Here is a 22,378-nt window from a genome sequence, read left to right on the forward strand (position 1 = left end):
AGTACCAGTATCATTCATCTTTTTGCTGAAAATTTGAGGCACTGAGTGCTGCACATCTCCCCAGTAGAATGTTCACAGGTCTATCAATTGACAAAATTTTCCAAATATTTGGATTATTCAATTGAATTCTCTCTGATGAATGTCTATATCATGAAGCACTTCAGTGCTAACAATATCCTGTTCCCAAAAGACCTGACTATAAATGGAATGGACTAATGAGTAAGCGAAGTGTGTCAACATAGAGTCAAACCCCAAAATTACTCTATGGATCATATTCTGTTGTAGTACACACAATTCCCCTACGAACAAGCAGCCTTCTTTGTTTCTACGGAGTAATTATTTTATACATTAGGGGTCAATCCTATTCCTATAAAATTCAAGGAAAACTCCAATTGGAAGAAAGTATGATTTGGATTTCGCATTATATTTGGAACCAAAGTCAAATTCTTCGTCACACAGAGCAGAAGTATCAAACAGCCTACTCAATGCAGTCTATTACAATTCCAAATTATAAAACCACAATATCAAACAGACATTTTGCCTTCTTCAAGGTTTTTCTATTCACATTATTGTGCATCACATGAGTGCTGTTTTCCTCAACTGTGAGTAGTACAGACTAAAAAGGGAAAAAGAAATAACAAAGAAAACAGAATACAATAAATCCTATTACCCAGTTGACTGAATAAATGTAGATTATCACCATGTCCATATCAAAAAGCCATCCACGACTGTCATCCTCAAAGTCCATGTAGTCCATCCTGTGAGCAGCATGTGGGAAATGCCTCCGTGTTACAGTATCTGAGCGTCTTTGAAAATCTGCTGAAAAAACAGACCAGACAGAAAACCAACAAGATAGAGTTAAACAAACCCAAATTTAACCCTCCTACACACTCCCCCCTGTTATTTACAGGACAAATGGAAGCTGGAAATATCATACCTCACTGCTAGATCTCTTCACTTTATTAGACAAGAACCCTCTGTGAACTTGATTTTGAAAGATGAAAAAAGTAACTGCCTTCTATGGAAAATAACGTTTGTTTACTTGGATTTGGCACTCCCTACTAGTCACGTAACGCAATCTGCTTAAGTTATCTGGGCTTATGAATAACTCTCTTTCGGTGTCTTTTTCCACTGGATTTATTCAGTGATCTAGAAGGGGATGGCTCCATATACTGTAATTAATCTCTTGAATAATTAATCTCTGACTTCCCTAAGTCTATTCATCTGAATTCTTCTGTAACTGAGACACATCTGCGTGTAGACACATAGTTCAACAGAAGAAATACATGTGAATTCCTTTTACAATAATTAACACTTTTTCCAGAACACTCCTTTAAATAAATATTGGTTTAATATTATGTCTATATCATACATACTAGATTAAAATTAAAACTTTAAATTAGTTTGTATACTGATGATAACTTAAAAATATACAGGCAGATGCAAACATAGACTTTGAAGTGTAAGAAAGAACACTGTAACTCCAAGAATGGTCTCAATGTGGGGTCCTGTCAGAAGGTTTTCCCTATTCATTCCACCTTTGACTTCTCTTTGTAGTAAGAGAAGTTCTGTAGAAGCATAGCTTTTCCATATGTCAAGATAGGAGATTGGAGAAGTGTCTGTAAGTGTCTGTACAGCTATCTTAGACAGCAGGTTGTGGCACGGGACCTGGAAGCTGTGCTCCCATCCTGATGAAGGACAAGGAATGAATGCAGTCTGGATTTTCATTCAGTTTTCAAGTAACTCTGACTCTTTGTGATTCATGCTGTGATTCTGAAAAACAGATCTTTGCCAAGCTGCCTAGACTCTTCTCTGTAAAGACAGCATGGCTTTTGGAGTCTCAAGGTGAGTAGAAAGTGTCCCTTTCTGTGTACACCATTGCACACCAGCATGCCTTGGTGTATGCTCCTCAGTTTTAATCTGCTACCATGCTTTCTTCTAGTCCATCTTAATTAAGCCTCCTTGAAGTTCCTCAGTCTTCTGACTAATACAAATAATTCTGTATAAGTGTTGCACACGTGCCAGTATTTTCATTTTAACTTTCTCCTATCTTATTCAAGATAATTAAGAAACATTTTTTTTTAAAGTGTTCCAATACATATCTTTGCTGGAATTTCAATATTTTTTTTCTTTTCCATGGTGGATATTGACTGTTTCTTTGTACTTTTAATTCTGAACTAATATTTTGCCCAATATCATAATGCAATTGTTTCCACATCTAACAAAGGTACGTATTTTTCTCACTTTAGTATCCTTTTTCAGACTGCTCATCACAAACGTTTTGATTTCAAATTACATAGGTAAACTGGTCCTCCTGTATTTATTTAATGACTGCTTTATTCAGGAATTTGACTAGATTATTGAGACAGAGAAATTCTTCCTTTGGAGAATCAGTCATTGTTAGATGTCACTGCATTTCTTTTTTAATTTTTAAGGACAATTTTTATCAGTTTGTCATGTACAAATACTAAGTTTCCATATGTGTAGGCATCAAAATTTCTCTAGCGTTACGGATCTTATTTTGGATACTCTATAGATAAAGTCTTCATGCTAGTAAAGTGAGTGATGATGTTTCATGAGGGCTTTTAGTGACTCCAAATGGTGTCAGATTTGCCCCACAGCTAAGGGGGAATAAAAGTAAAAAATTTTAGGAATTTACATTTAAAGAGTTTTAGATTATAATACTACAAAATTTTATGCAAGTTTATGAACTACAGATCTCCTTAAAGATGCTGAAGATGTGTTTAAAGTATGATACAGACTTCCTTGATGTTTGTTATTCTTTAGATCATGTTAATTTAAAAAGATGTTAATATAAACCATTGATTCCTGAAAAATAACATCAGTAATAAAACTCTGAAAAATGTTAGTTGTTTTTAAATATTATAATTTAAAAAATTACTTCAGTTTCAAACTTGTATTTATCTTAATTTCTTTTCTAATGCTTTAAAATGAGATTGTCCAATAGGCACCTAGATTTATGTTGTTATGTTCTACTTTTTAAATTTAATTTTCAAATGGCATTAAATTTATCACCAAAGCTGTATCATACACTTTGCCTTTTACACATGAATTGTAAGTGTATATTATACTTTCCAGAGGGTCTCAGTTAAGACTGCTACTCATACATTCCTTTCATTTATTTCTGTATTTAAACTAAATACAACACCAAGTGTAATACGCTGGTTGTGCATTAACAGGATAATCAGGGAATTATGCAAACATAGCTCCATTGGTTTTGACCTTGTAGTCCTCGCTTTCTAGAGGATCTGGACAAACATTATCCCTGATTTGTATGCCTGTGCAACTCGTCTTAAGCAAACCTGCATGGAGTTTATCACAGATGGCAGTTTCAGTATAGAAAACTGTCTATTTTCTAATAGCCTTTCATATAAAAAGCCACAGAAAAATTCTTGCTAAAAGCTTTATGTTGCTAAAGGTGTGTGTATATATATATATATATATATATATATAATGAAGAACTGCTTACTATACACGATGTGGTGTATGAGGGCCAATGGCATCCTGGCCTGCATCAGGAACAGTGTGGCCAGCAGGAACAGTGTGGCCAGCAGGAGCAGGGAGGTCATTCTGCCCCTGTACACTGCACTGGTTAGGCCGCACCTCAAGTACTGTGTCCAGTTCTGGGCCCCTCAGTTTAGGAAGGATGCTGACTTGCTGGAACGAGTCCAGAGAAGAGCAACAAAGTTGGTGAGGGGTTTGGAACACAAGCCCTACGAGGAGAGGCTGAGGGAGCTGGGGTTGCTCAGCCTGGAGAAGAGGAGACTCAGGGGTGACCTTATTACTCTCTACAACTACCTGAAGGGAGGTTGTAGACAGGCAGAGGTTGGTCTCTTCTCCCAGGCAGCCAGTACCAGAACAAGAGGACACAGTCTCAGGCTGCACCAGGGGAGGTTCAGATTGGATGTTAGGAAGAAGTTCTATACAGAGAGAGTGATTGCCCATTGGAATGGGCTGCCTGGGGAGGTGGTGGAGTCGCCATCATTGGAGGTTTTCAGGAGAAGACTTGATGGGGTGCTTGGTGCCACGGGTTAGTTGTTTAGGTGGTGTTGGATTGGTTGATGGGTTGGATGCGATGATCTTGAAGGTCTCTTCCAACCTGGTTTATTCTATGTATGTATGTATGTATTCTATGTATGTGTATAGTAAGTATGTGTAATCCCTGTAGGTTCCCTGAGCATGAGCAAATCTATTGAAAGTCGACAGCCAGTTCTGTGGAACAGATTCTAATTCCATTGCTGAAATAGTCTCTTTTATTTACCATTTGTAAATTGGTTAAGCTTCAGCTGAAAAACTCAATAGTGCAACACTTACGTAAATTGAGTTCTAGGGTTTAACAAAGCCTAACAAAGAACAAGAACTATTTCTTTTCCCTGAAACTTGCATACAGCTCTGAAACCAAGGATCAGATCGATTTAGACACCCTGTATGATCATACACAAAGGTTACTGAAGACTCTATGATCCGTACTGTGACTACTGCCTTTAATAAATTCTGACATGAAAAATACCTTCAGATGTCTGCCTCTTCAGCAAGAGTGGAAATAAGCCAAGTCTCTGCATCTGATTCTAGCCATCTGCAGATAAAAACTGAGAGCTGTCAAATTCCCCAAGAACTGTATGGCAACATGGAGCAGGGGTATGAATTATGGAACAGAAGAGTGAAGGGAGCTTTAAATAACTTCTAATATATTTGCTCCTTCTTTAAAAACAAACCCTATCTTATTTGATGAATACGGTCCCTAAATAATGTCTACACAGACATGTATATTTCACTTAATTTTTTTGGTGAATGCCTGTGTTGCTGCACTCTGAATAAGAATTTTCACTTGAATGACATGAATATGCGTGCACAGTGCCAGTGTATTCTGGCAGACTGTTAATGGAAACTTATTACTAGATAACAAGAACAATGTTGTGTCCAAATCACACTTTTATATCCACCAAAGTGTGCAAATCAAAAAGGATTTTCACTGGAGCATGAATAGGCACATCTGATGTATGTGATTTGCAAGATTTGCAAACTCCAGTTGAGGTACTAGCAATACTCAAGACTTAAAGCAATTTAAAATATTATCCCAATTATATAAATGGACTGATCTCGTTTTGCTATCACTAGAGAATATAAGATGTCCAGTGGAAAATAGTACTCTGAAAATGTGCCCAAATGAATAATATGCAAACCATAATAACCATTTACCTTATTACGACAATGCATACAAAAAACCCCCCCCACCCCCCATTGGATTGGGGTGAAGATCAGAAAGTGTGAGAAGAGGGATAAGGAGGAAGGCACCTCACACTTTTCAAGGTAGTGTCACCTGACACCTGGGTCCCTTGCCCCAAGTCACATGTCAGGGCGGATCCCTGGGGCAGCACAATACAGAACCTGATGCTGGTCAGTTTCTTGGTCTTTTTGGCATGTGGAATATGATCTGTGGAATTTGCGACACCTGACATGTGGCACATGAGCTGATACAAAAAGGGTTTGCTAGAGAGCACTTAGAGGTTCTTCTTGGGATTTTGTCCCCTGCACATGTGGACCACACACTGCAGTCCAGAAGGATTCCTCAAGAAACAGAGACACAAAGAGAGTTAATCACAACTGGAACCAGGGTTGTGAGTATATTTGGAACCTGCCTGAGTCTCTGGGGAATACCTTCTCTTATTAGTAGGGGCAATATACTGCTCTTGGGTTCTGTCATTTGCCAAATACTGATCTTTAACCATTTGTACTTGTGCCTGCACTCTGGAGATACTGTGCAACTGAGCAGTGAACCTGTAAATAGTGTTTTTCTAAATTTGTATATAAGTTATGTGGGTGGTGGAATTTCTAAATTAATTTTTATTAATTCCCTGCCTGCATCCCTTTATTTGTAACACTTATAAGTGCTCACGTAAAATTAAATTACTTAAAAGATTTACCAAGGTAATTTTAATGCAGTTTCTTCTTTCTGTTTATGAGCTGCAGCAGATAGAGCTACTGAAAGACTGTAAGGAAAAAGGTAAATACAGACAAACAATTTCCCTTATGTGCCCTTGCAGTAACCACCAGCTTAGGAACCCAGTGTTTCAGAACCTGTGCTGAGAACAATGTGCTAAAATGGCATGTCTTTTCATGTCTGTGTCTGTTTACTCTTGTGGACCAGATTTCACACTGCCTCCACTTAGTGTGCTTTGTATCCCCTTGTGGGGTAGCCTTAGAGCACTGTGGTGGGTTAACGCCCATTCTGAGAACAGGGTGGAGGGATTGCGAGTGCTTTGCCCTTCCTGCAGGGCGTTTTCCCCCTGGGAAACTGAGTCTGTTCCATTCCCCCCTCCCTGCCCAGCTAGGGTATAAAAGGGAAGGCACTGGAGTCATTAGCTCTCCTTTTGGCTCCTGCCTCTCCTGGATGAGAGCTACTGCAGCTGCCTTCGTGCTCCTCTGCCACATGGTCGGGCCTGATCCTTCTCCCTGCTGCCTCTGTGCTTCTTCGGAGAGAGACTAGTTTTGTATTTTTCTTCTTTGTCCCCCTCCCATCCATCCTTGTTCCTTGCCCTTGTGAACCTTACCTGTTATTGTTATAAATATATATATATATATTTTTTGTTTAAAGAAAATTCTTTACCTCTCTACTTCCAAGCAGACTCCAAATTATTGTTTGGTGGATTTGCTCCTTTCCCTTTTTTTCCCCTCTCTGTTGGGAGGGAGGAGGGGGGAGCAGGGGAGAGATTCTCAGCCTTGCCCCCATCTGAGCCCCCATCTTGCCCCCATCTTAACTCCCAGTTAAGGCTTAAACCACCACAAGCACATAAATTTATTTCCTTTCAGGTGAAACTAAACCAGAACATGAGCTCCGGGAGCTCTGACATGTACTGTGCAGTAATATGCTTCAATCATTAATAGGCATTCAGCCCTTGGGAATGAAAGTAAGTTGCCCCTGTTCGCTAAAAAATAACTGTGGACATCTGGTCCTTAGTGCCAATTATTTTGTCCTACCAATTATGACTGATCTACTAACCAATGCAAGAATACCTCTTAGAGACAGCAATCAATCTTCCCCAAATATCCTGATGTCATTCATAATTTTACAGACCTCATATATTTATCCTCTCTGATATCCTGTAGAAACAGAAAAATTGTGTTTCCTTTGTAATGAAAAGCTTCCACGCTTCAGATCATCTTTTCTGTTCTATGCTTCACCCAGATTTATCCTTCTTTGACTGTCCTGAAGGGTCAATCCCCCAAACATGCCCTAACCCACGGAAAAGCTACAGCCCAGCGATGGAGCACACAAGAGAGAAAGAGGACCCCCTAGCCCTCTCTGAATCAAGGGCAAGTTCCAGACTGTGAATTTGGCACAAAAGAAGAGAGATGACCTTAGCTCAGTTCAAGGCAAGGGCTTCTTGAATTATAGCCACAGCATCTGGGAAGATACCAGAAAGAGGAGCAAGATGTGAGTCCCTGGCTAATCTGCTGCAGAATCCCATTTGTGGGAAACTGCAGATCACAGAATCTTTGTTTCTAATTTGGATCGCTGTATTGGAAATTCTTAGATCTGTGCTTGAATTGTTTAACTGTCTTGATATGTGAAATTAATAACTCACAACCAAATAACAGAACCTGTAAATATACTTTGTAAATAAGTTACATCAGTGTTTGAAGATACCACTGCCAGGAAATATTAAATATAAAACATATAAAATTATACAATTTATTACATTGACTTAATCTGAAATTATATGCAAAATTAGAGCCTATCACCACATCTGGAAAATGACATAATGTTTTCCATTTGTTATGATCTTAATAATTCTTGCTTACTTTCTGACTATGGCTGTGAAGTGGATGTTTTCAGAAGGCTAATTACAGTATTACCCAGGTCGCTTTTCTTAAGTGGCATTAGCTCATTTACAGATCATAATAGTGAATATTATTTATTTTGGAGATTGCATAGCCTCTATGGGCAACTGGCTCCATGTCCTCACAGTGAAAGTGGTTTTCTTTCTTGCAGTCTGAACCTCTCATATCCATTATTGCTCATCTCGGTGCCATACACCACTGTGTACAGCTGGTCGGTCCTGGTAGTGACCTTATAGGTGCAGTAAGACTGCCTGAAGATGTTCCTGAAAGCCTACCCTTGTCCAGACTGAATGTATCAGCTCCTTCAGCTTCTCCTCACAGGTCAGGTGCTCCAGAACCCTAAGCATCTGGATGTCATTCTGCTAAACCTGTCCCAATTTACTGCTGTCTTTACTGTATAGGGTGGGGGTGAATTTACAGTATTGTAAATGTGGTCTTCTGAGTATCTGGTTATAAAAATTTCCCTCATCTACTGCTGTTCATACATCATGCTCCATTACAGTTCATACAGCTCAGGATGCTCTTGGCATTTTTTTGTTGCCAGGGCACACTGCCAGCTCATCCACAGCTTGCTTTCCATCAAGATGCCCAGGTCCTTTCCACAGAGCTGCTTCCCAGGCTGCCAGTGCCCAACCTGTCTTATTGCCAGGGGCGTTTGTCCTTGTTTAATTTTACAAGGTTCCTTTCAGCACATTTCTCCTGACTGCTTAGGTGGCTCTGAATGCCAGCCCCATTGCTGAGTCTATCAAACTGTCCTCCAATTTGTTGTCCCCTGCACACCTGACAAGAGTGCATTCTGTTGCCTCCTTGAGACTGCTGTTATGTTGTGTTGACAAATAACACAACTGTTATTTGTCAGGTTCATATTTGCTATCAACAGTGAACTGAATTATTTAGTCTGATTACTAAATTTTATCATCTGTATGTGTATCCCTTCTCCAAATCATATATAAATGATCTACATTACACAGACTACTGTGGGATTCTAACATCATTCCTATGTAGTTTGCTAGATGCTACATTTTCTGTCTTCTACTCTGGTTTTCTTTTTATGGCCCTGCTGAAAGGGACTTTGTGTTCTGAAGCACCTGCTTTACTGTTTCAGCCCATTTCAGCAGACCTGATGACAACATGGGGAAATGGGCAAAAATTTCCCAAAAAATTTCTCTAATTTTTTCAAGAATATATGTGGGGGACTGTGATGAATCTCTGGAACTTCTGAAGAGCTCTGGTGATGAGTTCAGTATTGAAAACATCACTGTACTCCCATGAGAAGCAGGAAACTCCCTGGACTGGCTGTTGAAAGATGAGAAACCATGAGATAGGCCACTGGACTAGCTTAACAAGTAACTATAGCAATGCTATCACTAACTCATAAGAATCTTGAGAGGAGTTTGTTAACCAATCACATGCAGCCACACTAACAACATAGATACAAATATGTTTTGCTTGCTGGAATAAACATAGTCTTTTGTCTTTCTCTATAATCTGCTTGTGTTTTATATTTGTTGCTTTGGCCATCACCCTATCCCTACAGCGACAAATGGTGACCCCTGACATGTGATCCAAGAAGTGAGTTGAGGACATTTGGGCTGCAGGTCCAGCAGCAGTGACAGAGCCCAGTGTAGCTGAGAGCAGTGGGGATACTGCCTTTTGGTCCAGACTTGAACTTTGACACCTGCCTGGGTCAGGTAGGTGAGCTGCTGGGAACATAACGGGTCAGGAATTAGCAAAGGACGAGGACTTAGTCCTTGGAACCTGGAAACTGTTACTGAAACATAGGGGTCTAGAAGTTAAAGATTTTGACTTACAAAAATTACTCTTATGGGGCAAGCAGCATAGTTTTGAGGCTTTCTCAATTACAGCTTCCAGTGTTACTGCCTGGCACAAGCTAGGTAGTTATTTGTGGGACACTATCTCAAAAGGAGACAAGGAACTGGTTGATACGGCCTCTACCTGGCGCCTGCTTCGTCGCACTAAAAGATCTTAAGCAGGAGCAGGAGAAGAAAGAGAAGGAAATGATGGGGGAATTGAAAGAGAAAGGGATTGACTTGGCTGTGGGGGAGATGAATAAATCAGCACCGTCTCCACCCTCTAGTCCCCCTTTGTTTGGCTGCTCAGGAGTAGATTCAACAGCGCAACACATAACAAGCGCTGCTGAGAAGTAGCTTTCTACTAATGATCAACTTAAGTTCCCTATGAATTGGAAAAGTCCCAAAGATTTTGCAAAAATGCCACTGTCTTATCAACCTCTGAGAGAGCAGCTGAAAGAACCTGTAAAAAAGGAAGAATGTAATAAGCATAACAATCCACGGACTTCACACCAGCAAGTGCCTTTACAACAGCAATCACCCTCTCTGTCATCTGATAGCAAGGATGAGAGTGAGGCGGAAACTGCAAATCATAGTGTGACTGTGGCCACATGAAAGACTGTTGAGAGCCGAGAGGGGGGTGTACCGCGATTGAGAGATGAAGACAAAGCTTGATACAAGCAAAGTGTCTCCTTTATTGTACAAAGTCTTTTTTTTATATAGGCTAACATAATCAAAAGCAACTTGTGATTGGTAATTAGATGTGTCCGTGCGACAGTTACAGATTCGTGATTGGCTGCCGAGGAAATGCCAGGGAGCACACATCTCTGAGCAAGGCTCAGACAGGTGTTAGACCAAAGGCAAACGATCAAGCATCTCTTATCTAAGTTCAGAGAGAAGACAAAAGACTTTCTTGCAATGTTTATCAACTCTCATTCTGAGGTCGTTGTGTGGCTTTCTGAGTCACAATGGCCGTTGGTAATTAGCTAAATGATGCCGTTTGTTCCCAAGGTTTGTGGCCCACAAGAGCTAAAACATTTCCTTCTATCAGCTGAGCATTGCTTGAGATTCTACTCCCTAAATTCAGTGCATCAGGGGTGGGCGTCAGTCTGCACCTTGGACCTTGCCTCCCTGTAGTGTGACTGTGAGTCTGTGTTCGGCAGAGAGATTTTGGCAGCAAGCTCATCAGAAAGCTGCTGCTGTGGGTGACTGGGGTTTAGTGGAAATCTTGGATGCACCATGTATGTCTGTTAAAACAGAGGAGGAGTCTTCTCCTATGGGTGTTTCAGATGATCCTATGGCTTTCCCTGTGGAAAAAGCAGCTCCGGGATCAGGGCAGCAAGATAATCATCAGGATTCGTGATCCACAGTAGCAAAGTATGGTGTCAATTCAAGTGAAACTATGCAGCTTTTGTGTATTATAGACATTGATTTGCTGTTGTCCATTTGATATTCATCACCTTGTGCAGATAATTTTTCACCCTGTTCAGTTTTGAGTATTTGAAACTAACTGGAAAAAATTAGCTGAAAAGGCTACAATACAAGACATGCAAAGGGATCAAAATGATGTTCTGTGAGGTGTGGGGGCAGGTGCTCTCATGGGCACAGGACCTGTGTTTTCTAATCCTAACACACAAGCTCACTAGCACCCTTATGTACTGGAACAGAGTCAAAAAATAGGCATGTCTGCAATTCAAAAGACGATGGAGCTTGCATTTCCACGACCTTGATATAAACAAGAGGCTAATGAGCCATTTCTGCAGTTTGTGGAAAGGGTTTCTGCTGCTATTGAGAAACAGGTCAATGATGAAAATCTCAGGCAAATTTTGTGTCTGCAATTAGTGAAAGACAATGCAAATGCTGACTGCCAAAAAATTATTGAAGCATTGCCAGGTGAACCATCTGTGGCTGATATGGTAGTGGCCTATTCAAAAATCAGCAGCACTGATTTTAAGATGACTGCGCTTGCAGCTGCCTTGAAATCAGGAGGCCCAGTAAGGTGTTTCAGCTGTGGGAAAGAGGGACATGTGAAAGCTAATTGTAAGCAAGTAAAAGCACAGCTGGGAGTTAACTTGAAAAATTAATTCTTGTGCTTGTTGTGGTAAACCTGGTCATCATGCCAAACAGTGCAAATCTACATTTCATGCAAGTGGTCAGTTTTTGCAGGGAAATGGGAAAAAGAATGTGAAAGGGCACGTGATGACACAAATACCCCCCAATGTCAGCAGTCAGTTTCTGACTGGGGCATATCCAGCTCAATGGGTCCAACCCTATGTGACAAATTATCAGCCAGCACAAGGGAATCAGCAGGGATGGATGTATCCATAGCCGATGTAATAGTATTTCAGACACAAAGACACACAAGGTGCCTTTAGATGCATGGGGGCAACTGGTAACGGGCTCAGTGCTTTACTAATATTCAAAGAATAGACGTACATGTAGGGGTAATTGATGCTGATTATGTTGGGCTTTAATACCCACTGCAACACCACCTGTAACAATTCCTAAAGGGACTCAAATTGCTCAACTTGTACCTTTTCTGAGTCATGTTTCTAGAACAGAACAGACTATCCATGGTGACAAAGGATCTAGATCGATGGGACCACCATCTGTGTTTTGGTCTCAGACAATTACTGAGGAGAAACCACAAATGACCTGCATGCTCTCCATGGACCATGCTACTCCTGCACTGATACGAGTCACTGGACTCCTCAACACAGGAGCAGATATTACAATCATTGTGCAGTGTAACTGGCCTATTGCCTGGCCACTAGTATCGAACAACATGAGTGTGGTAGGACTTGGTGGAGTTGCTAAGAGTTTTATGAGTGGTAAACCTGTTGTAATCACCAACCCTGAGGAACAAAAAGCTACTCTTAGATGATATGTGGCCACAGCAGCCCTTAATTTATGGAGAAGAGACTGTTTGGGGCAGTGGGGAGTGAAAATCATGACGGATTTTTGCTAGGGGTCATTGTGATGCAGAGCGTGACACAACCAAAAATTAGCAGGAATGATTAATTGGGTGCAACTTTATCTAGGGTTGACATCCTCTAAATTGCAGCTGCTCTTAGAACTAATAACAGGGGACTCAGACATTTCTGCACCACGAGTTCTAACTCCAGAAGCAAAGCAGTTAACTGAAGAAGTAGAACAAGCCATCCACAAAAAGCATGTGTGGAGAATTGATTTGGCTGTATCAGTTCAGGTGTTTGTTTTAATAGATGATCTGATACCTTTTGCAATGCTTGCACAGTGGAATTCTGATTGGCATAATCCTCTTCATGTTTTAGAATCGACATTTTTACCTTTTGAAACCAAGAAAACTGGTCCTGGCCTGTTTGAGCTTTTGACTCAGATCATTATGAAAACGAGAGCTCACTGTGTAGAATTGTTGACAAGGGATCCAGAAAAAATTGTGATACCAGTGCAAAGTGAATATTTTGAATGGTGCTTTGTTAACAGTTCAGCACTACAAGCAGCAATGGCAAATTATACAAGTCATATTGGCTATCATCTGCCTTCCCATCCATTAATAAAATGGGTGGACTAATGAGATTTGCACAAAAACAATTAAGTCAATCTAACCCTGTGCTTGGTACCACAGTGTTCACTGATGGCTTTGGAAAAACAGGAAAAGCAGCTATCATGTAGTATGATGGTAATCAATGGCAAACCAACATTGAATACGAAGAAGGCTCTCTTCAGATTGTGGAGTTAAGGGCTGTGATTCTGGTATTTCAACAATTTTCCTGTCCTGTAAACATTGTTACTGATTCAGCCTATGTGGCTGGGTTAGTGAAACGTTTAGAGAAAGCTGTCCTTGGTCATGTTAATCAGGAGAAGGTTTTTGGAATTTTAAAACTGTTATGGACTGAGATTCAAAAACTATGTGCTCCTCATTATGTTTTGCATATTAAGAGTCACACAAACTTGCCAGTTTTTTTGGTGGAAGGGAATGCAAAAGCAGATACACTTGTGTCGAGTGTAGCAATGGGACCAATTCCCAATATTAGACAACAGTCAATAGCTTCTCATCAATTTTTTCATTAAGGTTATCGTGCTCTAAACCAGCAATTTCAGTTGTCCAATGCTGAAGCTCAAGGTATTGTTGCTGCATGTCCTGATCGTCAGGGCCAGCATATTCCTCACTATTCTGGTACTAACCCTAGAGGGTTATGAGCCCTCCAGATCCGGCAAACAGATGTTACCCACATTGCTGAATTTGGCAGGTTAAAATTTGTTCATGTGTCTATTGATACATTCTCCTCAGTTATCAGTGCTACTGCTCACACAGGAGAGACTGCCAAAGATGTTATTCATCATTGGCAGTGAACTTTTTCTACTGCTGGAGTTCGCCTTCAGATAAAAACGGTCCAGTGTATGTATCTGCAAAGGTTAACTCATTTCTGCAGTCATGGGGTATAACTCATGTTACAGGTATCCCTCATTTTCCCACTGGACAAGGTATTGTTGAATGTGCACATGGCACATTAAAACAACTGTTGCAAAAACAAAAAGGGGGAATGGCAGGGAATCCTCCAGAAGCTCAATTGAACGAAGCCATGTATGTTCTATATTTCTTGCAGATTTCTGGTGATTCTCAGGAACCCCCAATAATGCATCATTTTGGCTCATTAGCTACCACCAGTGGGGTGCACTCAGGAGCTAAAGTCAGGGTTCAGCATCTGCAAACAGGTCATTGGTCTGATCCTTGTGATTTAATATAGAATCACAGAATCATAGAATCAGTTGGGGTTGGAAGGGACCACAAGGATCATCTAGTTCCAACCCCTCCACCATGGGCAGGGACGCCTCACACTAGATCAGGCTGGCCAGAGCCTCATCCAGCCTGGTCTTAAAAAAAAAAAAAAAGAGGGGAAAAAAAAAAAAGAGGGAAAAAAAGAGGGTGTATAATCATTGGAAGAAAGGTGAGGCAACCCATGGAATGTTTAAAGAGGTTGCTAGGGCATGTAGGAGGAAAATTAGGGAGGCAAAAGCACATTTGGAACTTAAACTGGCCTCTGATGTGAAGGACAACAAAAAGTCCTTCTATAAATATATTAATAGCAAGAGGAAGGGCAGGGACAACCTCCACTCCTTGGTTGACATGGAGGGAAATGTTGTAACACAGGATGAGGAAAAGGCAGAGGTACTTAACACCTACTTTACCTCAATTTTTACTAGCTGGAAAGAACGTCTACCAGACAGCTGGCCTGCAGAGCTGGCAGAAGGAGCCAGGGAGCTGCATAGTTTCCCTGTGTTCCATGAGCAAGTGATAGGAGCTCTCCTCAGCAGCTTAGACCCCCACAAGTCCATGGGACCAGATGGGATCCATCCTAGGGTGCTGAGAGAGGTGGCAGATGAGCTGGCCAAGCCACTCTCCATTATTTTTCATCAGTCCTGGCTCACTGGAGAGATCCCAGATGACTGGAAGCTGGCCAACGTGGTACCCATCCACAAGAAGGGCCGGCTGGATGAGCCAGGGAATTACAGGCCTGTCAGCCTGACCTCAGTGCCAGGAAAGATTATGGAGCAGGTCATCCTGAGTGCAATCACACAACACTTAGAGGATGGCCAAGGGATCAGGCCCAGCCAGCATGGGTTTAGGAAGGGCAGGTCCTGCCTGACCAACCTGATCTCCTTCTATGATCAGGTGACCCGCCTGGTGGATGTGGGGAGGCCTGTGGATGTAGTCTACCTGGACCTCAGCAAGGCCTTTGACACCGTTCCCCATAGCAAACTCCTGGCCAAGCTGTCAGCCTGTGGCTTGGATGGGAGCACACTGCGATGGGTTAGGAACTGGCTGGAGGGCCGAGCCCAGAGAGTGGTGGTGAATGGTGCCACATCCAGCTGGCAGCCAGTCACCAGTGGTGTGCCCCAGGGATCAGTACTGGGCCCCATGCTCTTTAACATCTTTATTGATGATCTGGACAAGGGCATCGAGTCCATCATCAGTAAATTTGCTGATGACACCAAGCTGGGAGCAGGAGTTGATCTGCTGGAGGGTAGAGAGGCTCTGCAGAGGGACCTCGACAGGCTGGGCAGATGGGCAGAGTCCAACGGCATGAGATTTAACACATCCAAGTGCCGGGTTCTGCACATTGGCCACAGCAACCCCATGCAGAGCTACAGGCTGGGGTCGGAGTGGCTGGAGAGCAGTCAGGCTGAGAGGGACCTGGGGGTGCTGGTCGACGGTAGACTGAACATGAGCCTGCAGTGTGCCCAGGCAGCTAAGAGGGCCAATGGCATTCTGGCCTGCATCAGGAACAGTGTGGCCAGCAGGAGCAGGGAGGTCATTCTGCCCCTGTACACTGCACTGGTTAGGCCGCACCTCGAGTACTGTGTCCAGTTCTGGGCCCCTCAGTTTAGGAAGGAGGTTGACTTGCTGGAACGAGTCCAGAGAAGGGCAACAAAGTTGGTGAGGGGTTTGGAACATAAGCCCTACGAGGAGAGGCTGAGGGAGCTGGGGTTGCTTAGCCTGGAGAAGAGGAGACTCAGGGGTGACCTTATTACTCTCTACAACTACCTGAAGGGAGGTGGTAGACAGACGGATGTTGGTCTCTTCTCCCAGGCAAGCAGTACCAGAACAAGAGGACACAGTCTCAAGCTGCGCCAGGGGAGGTTCAGGCTGGATGTTAGAAAAAAGTTCTATACAGAAAGAGTGATTGCACATTGGAATGGGCTGCCTGGGGAGGTGGTGGAGTCGCCATCACTGGAGGTTTTTAGGAGAAGACTTGATGGGGTGCTTGGTGCCTTGGGTTAATTGTTTGGGCGGTGTTGGATTGGTTGATGGGTTGGACGCGATGATCTTGAAGGTCTCTTCCAACCTGGTTTATTCTATGTATTCTATGTATTCTAAATGCCTCCAGGGATGGGGCCTCAACCACCTCCTTGGACAACCCATTCCAGGGCTTCACCACTCTCATGGTGAAGAACTTCTTCCTCACGTCCTGTCTGAATCTCCCCACCTCCAGCTTCATTCCATTCCCCCTAGTCCTATCGCTACCTGATATCCTGAGAAATCCCTCCCCAGCCTTCTTGTAGGCCCCCTTCAGATAGTGGAAAGCCACAATAAGGTCACCTCGGAGCCTTCTTTTCTCCAGACTGAACAGCCCCAACTCCTTCAGTCTGTCCTTATAGGAGAGGTGCTCCAGCCCTCTGATCATCCTCGTGGCCCTTCTCTGGACGCGTTTCAGCACGTCCAGATCCCTCTTGTAACAGGGGTTCCATATCCTGGGGATGAGGGTATGCTTGTGTCTCAACAGATTCTGGACCATATTGGGTTCCAGCAAGATGGATTTGACCAGCGTTTTCATCACCCTCTGGACACTGACTGCTGCAACAGTTATGCAGATTCTAAAGCAATCACAGAAGAAATTGTGGGTCACGATTGCTAATGCCCTGAAACAAGATATGTTGTGCCTCTCAGTATCAACACCAATGAATCCTTTCAGCACCTGCCTGGTGGGCATTCTGGTGAACAGATGAAAGGACATTACTGAGAAGATAGAACCTCTGAACTTGAAGATACCATTTTGTACACAGTTTTTATGGAATTTCAATTTCAAGCTTTCATGGGTTTAGTTGGGAAGGATTTGAAAAGACTAATTTAACATTAGAATATAAGGCTAGGGGTTAGAACAACTGGATCCAGTGCCTTTTGAGGGCTGCATTAGAGCCTGATGAAATTGATATGTTAGGGTTAGTAAAAATGGATTGTTGTGTTATGTTTAATGTTATTTAGGATGAAGCCACAAATGTTCAGGATGTTACCTGAGCGGGGAGGGAGTATAGAAATTATAGTGCCTGGTGTAATCACACTACATTTATAACAGTGCCACTGCATTCTTATCCTCCTTGTTTGCCTGCAGGTATTTTCCTTATTTGTGGGGACAGAGCCTGGCCAGCCTTACCCTCACAGATGAGGGGAGGACATTGCAGTCTTGGTCGACTGACCATGTTAACACCAAATGCATCTGATATTTTCAATCACTTTAGAAAGAGGCAGAAGCATAACATTCATGCCTTTGAGAATGATTGTGATGACAGCATTGATTTCTGGGGGAGGGGAAAAGTCATAATAGCCTCTGTCCTCACTCCTGGTGTGGCAGCAGCTAAGGCACTAGGTACATTAAATAGAATGGGATGTTAGTTTTGATTGTTAAAATCAGGTTATTAATTTTGGTAATTGTGATTGTGATATTACTGATGTTGCCCTGCCTGATTGATCCGTTGCAAAGGGCCCTGCAGCAGATGATCAAAGTGACATTTGTAGCAGAAAAACACAAAGGGGGAATTTTGTGGGACTGTGATGAATCTATGGACCTTCTGAAGAGCTCTGGTGATGAGTTCAGTATTGAAAACGTCACTGTACTCCCATGAGAAGCAGGAAACTCCCTGGACTGGCTGTTGGAAGATGAGAAACCATGAGATAGGCCACTGGACTAGCTTAACAAGTAACTATAGCAATGCTATCACTAAGTCATAAGAATCTTCAGAGGAGTTTATTAACCAATCACATGCAGCCACACTAACAACATAGATACAGATATGTGTTGCTTGCTGGAATAAACATAGTCTTTTGTCTTTCTCTATAATCTGCTTGTGTTTTATATTTGTTGCTTTGGCTGTTACCCTATCCCTACAGCAGCAGATATGGTGTTTTAATACTGCTTTCACAAATGAGACATCATCCTGAAATTGCACAAACACCAGCCTTCTCCCATAGGCACATTGTGTGGCATCGTATTCTGGTTTTGCTAGTACAACAACTAAATTGCAAGATTGAAAATGAGCTATGAGAACTGTATTCCCAGCAACAAAACAACCAAACAACCCTGCCTCCAGCAAAACAAAAAAACATATATTGTAGAGAAGTTTATGAGCAGATGATACTTATCCTGTGTGAAATGTCAGCAAACATGCCCCACTGAACCTGTCTCATGTCCCAACCTATAATTCAGTCTCAAGGCTTCCACCAAAGTATTTAGTTCCCCAAATTTGAACCACTCAACCCAGTCATCATACTTCTCAGATCTAATTTTAGCTTTTCCCCTCCTGCTGCATAAAAAGATTTAATCTCTGTACCCTCACAGAATCACAGAATCAGACAGGCTGGAAGAGACCGCCAGGATCATCAAGTCCAACCAATCACCCAACCCTAACTAATCAGCTAGACTATTCTGTAAGTGCCTCAGCCAGTCTTTTCTTAAAACACCTCCAGGGACATCAACCCCACCAACTCCCTGGGCAGCACATGTGAAGAACTTCTTTCTAAGATTAAACCTAAATTTCTCCTTGCACAACTTAAGAATGTGTCCTCTCATTCTGTGCTGGTTGCCTGGGAGAAGAGACCAACCCCCACCTGGCTACAACCTCCCTTCAGGCAGCTGTAGACAGCAATAAGGTCTCCCCTGACCTTCCTCCACTCCAGGCTGAACAACCCCAGCTCCCTCAGCCTCTCCTCATAGGGCTTGTGCTCCAAACCCCTCATCAGCTTTGTTGCCCCTCTCTGGACATGTTCCAGCAACTCAACATCTTTCTTGAATTGAGGAGTGCAGAATTGGACACAGGACTCAAGGTGTGGCCTAACCAGTGCTGAGTACAGGGACACAATGACTTCCCTGCTCCTGCTGGCCACACTATTCCTGATACAGGCCAAGATGCCATTTGCCTTCTTGGCCACCTAGGCACACTGCTGGCTCATGTTCAGCCTACTGTCAACCAGTAGCCCCAGATCCCTTTCTGTCTGGCTACTCTCCAGCTACTCTGTCCCCAGCCTGTAGTGCTGCATGGGGTTGTTGTGGCCAATGTGTAGAATGCGGCACTAAGATGTGTTCAATCTCATGCCATTGGACTCTGCCCACTTGTGCAGCCTGTCAAGGTCCCTCTGCAGAGCCCTCCTGCCCTCTAACAGATCAACATCTGCCCCCATCTTGGTGTCAACTGCAAACTTACTGATGAAAGACTCTTATTTCATTATCAAGATCATCAATAAAGGTATTAAAGAGAATGGGGCCCAGCACTGATCCCTGGTGGACACCACTAGTGACTGGCTGCCAGCTGGATGTGGCACCATTTACCACCACTCTCTGGGCTCGGCCCTCCAGCCGGTTCCTAAACCAGTGCAGAGTGCTGATGTCCAAGCCATGTGCTGACAGCTTGGCCAGGAGTTTGCTATGGGAGACAGTGTCAAAGGCCTTGCTGAAGTCCAGGTAGACTACATTCACAGCCTTCCCCACATCCACCAGAAAGTCACTTGAGCATAGAAGGAGATCAGGTTGGTCAGGCAGGACCTGCCCTTCCCAAATCCATGCTGGCTGGGCCTGATCCCTTGGCCATCCTCTAAGTGCTGTGTGATTGCACTCAGGATGACCTGTTCCATAATCTTGCCTGGCACTGAGGTCAGGCTGACAGGCCTGGAATTGCCTGGCTCATCCAACCGGCCCTGCTTGTGGATGGGCATCACGTTGACCAGCTTCCAGCCATCAAGGACCTCTCCAGTGAGACAGGACTGTTCAAAAATGATCGGGAGCAGCTTGGCCAGCTCATCTGCCAGCTCTCTCAGTACCCTAGAATGGATCCCATACTGTCCCATGGACTTGTGGGGATCCAAGTGGCTCAGCAGTTCTCTAACTGCTTCCTCCTGGGTTATGGGGGAGACTATTCTGCTCCCTGACTCCATCTGCTAGCTCAGGAGGCCACTTGCCCTGAAGACAACCTATCCTATTATTGAAAGTTGCAAAGAAGGCATTAAGTACCTCTGCCTTTTCCTCATCTTTTATTACTATATTCCCCTCCATGTGCACTAAGGAGTGGAGGTTGTCCTTGCCCCTCCTTTTGCCATTAATACATTTGTAAAAACATTTTACAGTATCACAGTATCACCAAGGTTGGAAGAGACCTCAAAGATCATGGAGTCCAACCTTTCACCACAGACCTCATAACGAGACCATGGCACCAAGTGCCACATCCAATCCCCTCTTGAACCCCTCCAGGTACAGTGACTCCACCATCTCCATGGGCAGCCGATTCCGATGACAAATGACTCTCTCGGTGAAGAACTTTCTTCTCACCTCGAGCCTAAACTTCCCCTGGCGCAGCTTGAGACTGTGCTGTGTAGTATTGTCCTTCACAGCAGTGGCCAGCCTAAGTTCTAAATGAGCTTTTGCCTCTCTATTTTTTTTTCCTATATGACCTATCAACATCCTTAAACATTTCCTGGGTTATCTCCCCTTTTTTTGCAAAGGTGATCAACCCTCTTTTTCCCCCTTAATTCATGCAGAGATTTGTTGCCCGTCCAGGCTGGCCGTCTACCCCAGCAGCTCATCTTCCAGTACACTGGCACATCCTGTTCCTGAGCCGTCAAGATTTCTTTCTTGAAGTAGGTCCAGCCTTCCTGGACCCCTTTGTTATTAAGGGCTGTTTCCCAAGGTATCTTCAGAGTTAGTTCCCCAAAAAAGCCAAAGTCTGCCCTCCAGAAGTCCAGAGTGCAGGTTTTGGTGGTCTGCCTGCTAGTTTCACTGCATATTGAAAACTTCATTATTTCATGGTCACTGGACCTCAGAGAGCCTCCAATCACATCTCCCACCAACCCTTCTCTATTTCTAAAGAGCAGGTTGAGCAAAGCCTCACCCCTAGTGCGCTCACACAGCAGCTGTATGTGGCAGTTTAGGCTGGGTGCATCCTGCTGCTGCCACACAAGATATACCTCCGGTGCCCTGAGTGTCCAGCCCAGCGGGTGGACACAAGAAATAGTGTATTTCATTCCCATAGTGCCCTGCTTCCTATAAGTCTATCAGCAAGGTCTCACACTTCCTCTTTCTTCCCTCGCTGCTCCTGTGGGAGATGCTCCCTATCTGGTAATAGAAGGGGAGTTATCTTGTGGCCTCTTGGGCCTGGCTAGGCCTAATGCCAGGAGGAGAAGAGGGAAGGGTAATCTCAGGTCTGGCCAGATGAGATTAGCCTAACAGTGGAGCGGGGAAAGAGCGAGCCCTGGGGGTTTTGGGTGTACCCTCAGGTAGGGAGAAGGGAAATGCTAGGAGGCTTCTAGGTATGCTATGAGGGACTCTCTATGCTTTGGAATCCTTTTTGTCACTATGCTTGTAGCTCTCTGTAAAACATTCACTGCTTTTCCATTTAAACTTTGCATCTCTTCTGCAATCTGTTTGTGTGAGTCTTTTTTTTTTTCTACCCCAGTGGGAGGCAAGAGAGGATCTGCCTCAACCTGGGACATTATTAATGGTAGCAGAGGGTGGTTGCTGTGGGTACTCTGCAGATTGGATTGGAGAAGATGGAAAATTAGAATGGAAATCTAATCATTGTTGTTTTTTTGGTAGTGGGGACACACTGTGACAAGGAGCCGTCCTCCATACACTCCAAGAACCTTCTAGACTGCCTCCTCTCTGCTGTTTTAAGTTCCCAGTAGCTATCTGGCAGGATAAAGTTGCCCACAAGGACAAGGGCTGGTGATCTTGAGACTACCTCCAGCTGCTTCTAGAATAATTCATCTTCCTCTTCATCCTGGTTGGGTGGTCTATAACAGACTCCAACCAGGTTGTCTGCCTTGTTGGCCTACCCTCTAATAGTCACCCACAGGCACTCAATGTAATCATCCTTAATCTCTAGTTCAATGGCATCTAGAGCCTCCCTCATGTTCAGGGCCATCCCTCCACTCCTTCTCCCTCCACTCCTTCTCCCTC

General features: G+C 43.4%; 1 protein-coding gene across 1 annotated transcript in view; it reads right to left on the reverse strand.

Moving 5' to 3' along the window:
- Positions 1-321: 321 nt before the first annotated feature.
- Positions 322-22,378, reverse strand: part of RNF180 (ring finger protein 180) — a 129,199-nt gene continuing 107,142 nt past the window's right edge. Inside the window, 1 exon segment of the mRNA XM_054177787.1 lies at positions 322-819. Within this exon segment, the coding sequence (XP_054033762.1) occupies positions 617-819 (203 nt within the window). The 3' untranslated portion in view covers positions 322-616.

The sequence above is a fragment of the Dryobates pubescens genome, chromosome Z (genome assembly GCF_014839835.1).
Source record: "Dryobates pubescens isolate bDryPub1 chromosome Z, bDryPub1.pri, whole genome shotgun sequence".
NCBI lineage: Eukaryota > Metazoa > Chordata > Aves > Piciformes > Picidae > Dryobates > Dryobates pubescens.